Source organism: Taudactylus pleione, unplaced genomic scaffold (assembly GCF_031769625.1).
Source record: "Taudactylus pleione unplaced genomic scaffold, aTauple2 ptg000062l, whole genome shotgun sequence".
Taxonomy (NCBI): domain Eukaryota; kingdom Metazoa; phylum Chordata; class Amphibia; order Anura; family Myobatrachidae; genus Taudactylus; species Taudactylus pleione.
In genome coordinates, this window is record NW_028284464.1 from 6,027,122 (window position 1) to 6,036,083 (window position 8,962).

At 43.3% G+C, this 8,962-nt stretch overlaps 1 protein-coding gene across 1 annotated transcript in view; it reads left to right on the plus strand.

Moving 5' to 3' along the window:
- PITPNB (phosphatidylinositol transfer protein beta) overlaps window positions 1–1,613 on the plus strand; it is a 71,589-nt gene extending 69,976 nt beyond the window's left edge. Inside the window, exon 11 of the mRNA XM_088465361.1 lies at window positions 1,295–1,613. Within this exon, the coding sequence (XP_088321487.1) occupies window positions 1,295–1,345 (51 nt within the window). The 3' untranslated portion in view covers window positions 1,346–1,613. The remainder of the gene's footprint in view (window positions 1–1,294) is intronic.
- The last annotated feature ends 7,349 nt before the right edge of the window (window positions 1,614–8,962 follow it).

Sequence of the window (8,962 nt, forward strand, 5' to 3'; positions counted from 1 at the left end):
GTAGCACTCCTTTAGACGATTGTATATATTTAGATCATCAACATAATAGGATGAGGAAAACTGAACAACATTGCAACATTATAGTATTGATCATCTTCAAAGAAATATTCAGCGCAGGAATTAAGTCTTTCTTGTCGCTATACGTATATAGATTAACGTTTGTATAATTATGTTTACAGCTTGCCGTAAGGAAGGTTCTTCATAGATCCAAGGCCGTTTACTTGGCCAACATTAACCCTTTTGTGTTTCAATGTTTTACGTTATATTTTTTAGTTGCTTTCAATTTCATTTTGCATTTAGATACGCAAGAAGGGTACTGTCCGAGGCACAACTGCAGCAGACTCCTAAGCAAGTGAACCCTAGTTTCAGGGGCAGTATTGAGGTGTGTAAGTAAGTAGCAGGAAAGTAATCAGGAGATGGGCCTATTCTTTAGATAACACTAAAATCTATGGTGCCATTTAAATTATTTGTCTTTTTTTTTTTTTTTATGGGCTGAGCATTTCTGTGTAATTTCAAAACTTGTCTAAACCTGTCCTATTCTCTTTTCTTCATCTTACTTATTCACTTGTTCTGTGTGAATGGGGTTGCCGAGTGTTATGAAGTTAGCAGTAACCCACTCCAGTATAAATTTAGTTTTCTATATTACTATTGTATTTTAACACCTTGGCACATCAGCTGATGATACTGTTCATTTTAGTTACAATAATGATTATTTGCACCGTTAAATAGTATATTATCCATTCATAGCGTTACCGCTAGACTGCGGGCAGGGCGCATGTGCTCCCACAAGGGGGTGTGTCCAGCCGGGAAGGTGACATGTCCTTGTGACACGCCTCCAATTTGTCACACTTGGGGGCGTTCCCAGCACTTACGGAGGTGCTGGGCTTCCCCCAAGCTCTCCCCTCATGGTGAATAGATGCCGTGCGCATGCGCTCTGTGTCTATGCACCCAGCACTGATAATTCACTGCAACCTTTCCCACCCGCTGGACAATGCGGCCCACACTGCGTGTGGGGAAGGCTGTTATAGATGGGTGCCTCTAAATGGGCAAGGAGCATTTTGTCCTTTTAAAATCTGGCAGGGCACGGTGCCCCGATAAAGCCTAGAACACTAATTCAACATTGTTTTAATACAAAGAGAGCAAAGTTGTTGTGGTTGGTGAATGATCCAAGCACTATATTTGATGCAGTTATGTTAGCTGTTGTACATATAATCATACAGATCTATATATTTATATACCTACATATACTTTGCCAAGTGTATTCATGGACCTTTTTTTTCTTTTTTTACTTTAGCTACGCAACCAAGGTCAAGTGAGAGGAACAAGTGCTGCCAATGACGAATGAAGATAGACCTGACCAAACCGCATGCAGAATTTTGTCATTTACATCTGTGTTTATATACCTGTATGTTTATAGCTATATAAACACTATTCGAGCATTAACTTCTTAAGTGTACTGTACCTGACCTGAGCAAAAAATGTAAAGGAGAACGTGTACTGTACAGAAATTGTTTACAAACCTTATTGAATGTTGCTAGAATTGTAAAATATGGGCTCCTCATTTCCAAACTGTTTATACTTTCACGCCATGCAAATAAATGGTTTTTCTTTGATTCTATCTAAACATAAAACTGTATTTGAAATGCACCTGTCAGCTACACGGAATAGGGACGGCCATTTTGTGAGCTGGTCCAATATTCATCACAATGAAGCCATCAATGAGGTGCATTGTGACCAAATATTTGAGGAACTGGTCTCTACTAAGTTGCTGTCCTGCATATCCATGTCTGATGCACTGAGTTGTAGCATAAAATGACTTCACAGATTACATATTTTCTGACCATTTTAAAGTTGGGTATAAATGTATTGTTGAACTGAGAGAAAACTAGGGAGAGGGTGCAAATTGCATTTCTCTCATAGTCAACAATGTTCCATAGATCCACAGAGTTCTATGCTGTAGTCTGCATAGCAGCAACAGGCCGCAATGAAATATATGTGGTATGTAGATTACTCTGATAAAATGCCTACTTTCCCCAGCACTGTTTACTATGTGGAACATAATGAGACAATGTTACTATGGGCAAACTCTTAGGGTGTAAGTTTTTTGTTTGTGGCTTATAAATACATTTCTAGGAGTTTTGTGCACAAAATTGTGTGGAAGAAATTGCTCATTTTGGAAGTTGCAGTTTGGAATCTATGCAAACTGTTTCCTTTATACATTATTTATGCTTGTCAGGTGCTCTTTTATGTTTAAAATGTTCAAATGCACATGTAATTTAAAGAAATATATATAACAAAAAGTTATTTAGGTTTTAAAAAATACAAGAGTGAAAGGATGTTTAAATAATGTAATACAGTTTAATTGTAGATACTTTCGCAATAGATATACTCGAATTTTCTTTTTTCTTTTCTTTTTTTTTATGGAGCATGTTAAATGCTTAGTACTTGTTATGCTTATTAAATTTCAATCAAAGTGAAACTATTTTAGAATGACAAAGATTTTTTACAAATTGTTCCACTAGAATTGCAACCTTAAGCAATGTTACATAGTCACCTAGTCTGGGGTCACACTTGCCTTTTCCCTCTCTGTACTCACGGTCGTATTTAGAATTGGTATTGTACCAATCTGCCTCTAGTAGCAGTTGTCCTTCATCCAGTAAGAGCTAATGTTTGGCTAAGATTATGCCTATTTTGCTGCAGTAAATTGCCTATTTTCTATTTCTGGTTATTACAGAAAGATGTAAGTGTCTCTGTCTTGAAGTCTGTTATATAATCATGATCCAAATATTTTCTCCCCTCAAATTTTGGATTAAAGAGTGAAACACAGCAAAAAGTGGAAATGTTTCAATAAACCTTTTTAAATTCAGGGGAACTTCTAGTTGAATGTAAAATGTCTAAATTTGCAGTCTGGTGTGTAAAAGGGTATGCCATTTAAGTAAACAATAAATTTGATCACCAAATAAGACTTTGTTATTACATACGTCAATGAAGATTGAGTGTCTTTATTTCAAATTCATTTACATCACAAAACTAGAAAATTAAAAACAAATGTATGTCATGAAGGATTATCCCCAGGTAACATTTCATGTGATGACACAACTTCATCAGTTGTCTCTAGGGGACTTCAGTTTATATTTCTCTGAGTAAACCTCCAATATGAATTAAAGTTGTGGACAAGACCTTGCTGATTTTATTTTTTTTAAGACTATGGTCAGGCTTTTGACCACAAAAAGTATAAAGTAAAGGGAAAAACATACATAATCCATATCACAAGGATGTTTAAAAAGCAACCGTATGAACACACTCAACCACAAGAGAACGCCCCATCTCTGGATAAAGAGTTTACATTTACAGGATGTCCTGGAATTAAATATATTCTGTCCAGACAAGAAAAGTCTGTAAGAAACTGCATTCGACAGCAGCAGCAGAAATAACTGAGATTTCTGAATGTGCAGTGGAGATGGATAGGGGTTGCCAAGCAGTGTATATAAGACAGGATGGCTCATTAAGTAACACTAAATTTAAGTTAAAAATGTGTTCTTAATTAGAGCAAACAAACAGCAGTTAACATCATTTGTTTCTGGCACAAATTAGGCAGTTAATATCATTGTCTGGTTGTAGATCAATGTAAATGTTGCATCTAAATCCTGTTTTGGTAATTGAGTAGTGGTGGTCTCTCAGTTTTGGACCTTCCCAAATCGGAGCCACTTATATACCCACAGTAATTTCTCATAGCATGAGTAACTGATAGCTGATGTCATTAATCTCTTGCCTGGTATGGTCATATCAGCAGGCTGGGCTTTCCCTGACATCGCATCTGATGCAACCAGTCAGAAACACCCACTGGGTGGCTGCTAGAATATAATCTTCCAGCAGCCTCCAATCTCAGACCTCCTGGCTCTTCTGCATCCTTGTAACCTCCCCCAGTGTCTGCCAGGCAGCCGATCATTACTGATCGGGCACACCCCACCCAGCAGCTGTAGAAATGTAAATGCAAATGTGAATGCAGTAGCCCTCAGCCCCTAGTGTATACCAGACAGGCTACAGAGAGCACTGGGAACATATAAATATAGCAGAGCATCTGCCCCCCTGGGCGTCACGATGTCTGATATATCGTTTTACTGATATGCCAGAAAATCAGTATATATAAACCTCAATATTGATATGCCTGTGTCCTTTTTGATTATGGCAATCCTGTATCGGTCAAGAACATTGATATGGGACCACCGATTAGGGGTAGTTAAATAGTTTAAAATTTAAAGTTCTAGTTCATAGACAGTATACCAAATATGCTATTTTTTATGGTATACTGAAATAAAAAAAAATTGTAATACAATCAAGTATTAGTACTTAATTTACTCAAAAAATAAACAAGAATTTATGAGCGTATTTTTGGCAAAATATATTAGCCGGTTAAGTGGTTAAATAAGCTTTTTAGGTGTTAAACTCCTTACAGTGACAGCCATTTTGTATCTATAGAATTGCCCAGGTAGTATTTATATTTTGACATGGGGCCTGATTCGGGGATGTACGCAATGTAGATTTTTACACAAATCGAGATATTGTTTGCCATGGTTCTTGTGTGTAAGCCACACTGCCCATGCACAGCGATTGTTTTGCGATTACGCCCGAACAGAGGATCCACTCGGGTAGTGAGTGACAGGTATTCAGTACTTGGGGGAGGGGCGGGTGGGCTTCTAGGCAAACTCAGGCATGTCAGGCCGTTAATGCCATTTCCTGGGCGTCCATAAATTAGCTATTGTGATCTCCTTTGCAGCATGAGATAAGAGCTGCTGTGTTTGCGGCTGGTTAGACTTGCCGCATGGCTGCCCGATCTGCATCGATATTACCAATTTCTACAGGGTCCACAGGGATAATGTGGATGGAGTGATCCAGGCACCAAACGGTTAAGCTTTCAGCTCCCAGGAGTCCTTTCACATATACCCCAGCAACAGGCATTCAGTTCGTTTGGTGCGGCAGGATTCAGACGCACCTTTGCAACGCGACTGCTCAGGCAGTCCCAAGCTTTTATGTTTTATTTTCTATGTTTTTGAGTTAGCAGTGCTGAGTGTCTGTATTAAGACTCATGCACTGCGACTCTGTCTACCTCCGCCAGGCTGCAACACCAGTAACATCTCTGGTTATTTTGGTGGGTCATGGCAGAGCTTGCTAGCAGCAATGCTGGGGCCTGGACTGCAACCGGACGCACGGAGATGTCAGGTAAGGTGATTCCTTGCTTATGGGGAATCACGCGCGGCAGTCCTTACTTCCGGCGCTGGAGATGCCCTGGAAGCAGCTGCAGTGAGGGCACGGTGCGTCCGCGTTCTCACTATCGCCGGGGCCTTATAGTCTGAAGCCGGGGATCGGAAGGAGACACTTCTGTTGACTGAGGCCAGCGTACCTGGCCATTTGATGAAACTTTGGGGAGGTAGGGTCTCCCCCGGCAGCTCCAACTCAGACGCAGATCCATCAAAAATTTTCTGCGTCTGGGTTGCTCCTCCTACCCTCGTGCATATGAGACACAGTCCACTATTGGTACTCTGCTGAAGCGGTTTACTCTCAGGATGTTTTGGGTCAGTCTCCCTGTATACCTCTCCCTTGGATCAGGTATATAGTGCTCCTATATCCTACTAAGCCTCGTGTTTTGAGTAGTTGATTCAGAACCCATTGCAACTAAATTACATGTGTTGTATGTGACTGTTTGCTAGCTGCTGAGTGATACTGCCTTTTATTTCATTTTACTGTCAGTTATAACTATCACAGTTTTTCTCATCCCTCTGTTGCAGGGGTGTGGAGTATCTTTTTTTCTCTGTACTTCACATTTACTTGTTTGTGACGACTGTCACATTACATTGCATTGTTACCTTATGTCAAAAAGTAAAGGGAAACAGGAGGTGGAGGCCCCTGTGCTGGTTTCATGTAAATCCTGTTTGGCCGGGTTGTCCCCTCATGACTTTATGAAGGATGGTTTGTGTGCTGTCTGTTACAAAGAACCACCTCACCAGTTCAGTCTATCAGCCTCTGTACAGGAGCCATCTTGGGTGTCCTCTGTCTCAGGTGAAGACGTAGCTAGTGGATCGTTTGGCTATGCCCACATTGCCTAGATTAATGGGATACCCACAGCATGCTATGTTTGCTCTTCCTATACATCCTTGGGTGGATGTTTATGCCCACTCAAGTCAGAGTATCGATCAGTCAGCTGTTGCAAACAGACCGGTAGTCACTAAGGCGCCTAAGCGGAGGTTACCTTTTTATCAGTCTGCTCAGCAAATAGATTCAGACGCATCTTCAGAGGAATCTGATGATGCACCTACAGTGGATGTCCCTCCCTTAGTGAGGCAGTTAAATCCTAGATATCCAGGATGATGAACCAGCTCCTAGAAAGAAGGATCCAGTGTTTAAACACCAGAAAGTAGTAAAACCGGAGTTTCCTAAATTTGAGCAGCTCACTAAGCTTATGGAAAAGGCATGGTCTAACCCGGATAGACTGTTCCATGTTACGAAAAGATTAGCATCATTGTATCCTTTCCCAGCTTCTGAATGTAATAAGTGGGAAAATCCCTCCTACTGTGGATGCTCATGTGACGCATTTAGGGCCTGATTCAGACCCACTCGCGAGCGGCTGTCCGCTCACAAGTTTGTCGATGTTCTGGACTGAGCATGCGCACGACGGAGGGAGCTCCGTCGTGCGCATGCGCCAGACGCGACGAGCGAAGGAAAGTCCTTCGCTCGTTGTGTCTGATCAAAGGGGGCGTGCTGTCGATGTTGATTGACAGCATGCCCCCTTTGGTAGGCGTGCCGGGGGCGTGCCTCCCTGACGGGGGCGTTCCCACGGGAACGCCTCCCGTCAGAAGCCGGCCCACTGACATCACTAGTGATGTCAGTGGGAGTGATTTTGGCTCTGATAGAGCCAAAATCACTCCGGAGCTTGCGGTTGAAAACCTCAACCGCAGGCTCCGGCTCGCAGTTTCGATGGTCGCGATGGTCAAGACCATCGCGGCCATCAAACTGCACGCTCGTATAGCCTGTGGGTGGTGACCCACAGCTATACGAGCGTCCAGGAGGACGCTCCATTTTCATGGAGTCCGGCCCTCATTCAGAGCGTGCGCTCTGCTCAGAGTGTACGACTCTGAATGAGGGCCTTAGTCAGGAATGCTACATTGCCTATTTAGTCAGCGTCTTCTCTTAAAGATTCTACAGGTTAGAAAAATGTAAACATGTCTTAAGGCAGTGTTTTCATCATCTGGAGCTGTTACTCGACCAGCTGAGGCTTGGGTAGCCAAGGCTGTTGAAGAATGGACGGGGGCACTGGAAGAGACTCTACCAGAGCTGACCTATATCTCCCACATAGGAAAGCGGCCTCTTATTTGGGAGAAGCTGCAATAGATGCTGGGCCCCTAGCTTCTAAGGCAGGGATGGGGAACCTCAGGCCCAGGATCCACATAAGGCCCCGGAATTATTTGGTCTGACCCTCTGAGCTTTTTTTTCTGCTAGCCTCTTCTGGCTAGCAGGGTGCCTAGAATGGCACCCTGCAGCCAGAATCTATGGAGCAATGCCGCCTGGAGCATCCTTAGGACGCTTCAGATGATCACACTGCTGACCTTACACCTCCCTGGAGCATCCTCAGGATGCTCTGGGCATTGCTGTGATTACTGGCGATTGTGGCCCCATCCAATGTGACTTCACATGGAGGGGGCGTGGTCTGCACCAGGCCCGCTAATTTATATGTATCAAAATGGCCCTTAGCAGAAAAAAAGGTTCCCCATCCCTGTTCGAAGGCATCTGCAGCCTCAGTTGTGGCTTGTAGAGTCCTTTGGTTAAGGTCCTGGAAAGCAGATAAAGGGTCAAAGAAGGTTCTGGAATACTTACCTTTTTTTTGAGAATGTACTTTTTGGAGCAGAGTTAGATAAGATAATAGCTACTCTTCAAAATCAAAACCTGCAGGTCTGTCATCAACAGCTATTTTGAAGTCTAGCCAGTCTTTTCGGCCCTTTCGCCTCAGGGACGAGCAAAAGGACAGTCTTCCTCCAGACCATCTAGTTCTCGCAGGGCAACCAAGCCACAAACAGGTCCTGGTCGGCCAGAAATCCAGCTTCTAAGCCGGGCGACAAACTCTCTGCCTGATGGGGCCGTCCTCCTCCCCGGGTGGGGGGCCGACTCCTGTTTGCGACTACTGGCATCAACCAACAATAGACGCCTGGATTCGAGAAGTGGTCTCTCAGGCGTATGCCCCAACTCTCCCATCAGATTCTATCAAGGCTTTGGCCCTCCAGGAGGCTATTTACTCCCTTCTGCGGGCCGGGGTGATAATCCCAGTTCCTGTGGGTCAACAAGGAAGGGAATATTATTTCAATATATTTTTGGTTCAGAAACCGAATGGGTCTCATCACCCTATTCAAAATGGGAAAACCCTCAACAAGTTCATCCGTATATTCAAGTTCTCTATGGGGACTCTTTGTTCAATTATTTTGGCAATGGAACCTGGGGATTTTATGGCTTCCCTGGACATTCAGGATGCGTATCTGAATGTGCCTATTAAACTATCCCATCTACTGTTTGTATGGTTTGCTGTCCTGCAACAGCATTACCAATTTCAGGCATTGCTGTTTGGTCCATCAACGGCCCCTTGGGTTTTCACCAAAATAATGGTGGTTATGACTCCAGCTGTTCTGCAACACCATCTCCAACTGACCATGGCCTGTCTAGAGACGCACAGCTGGATCATCAATTGGATTAAATCCTTTTTCTCCAACACAGCGGACGGTACATCTGGGGGCATTTTTGAATTCTCAAGCACAGAGTTTGTTTCTGCCAGAGGACAAGATTGCGGCCCTATGATTGCGAATTCCCAAAATGCTATGCAATCGAAGGGTATCCATTCTATCACCAGTGCAGGTCCTGGGGTCAAGGGTATCCACCCTTGACATGGTGGAATATGCTCAGTTCCACTCCAGGCCTCTGC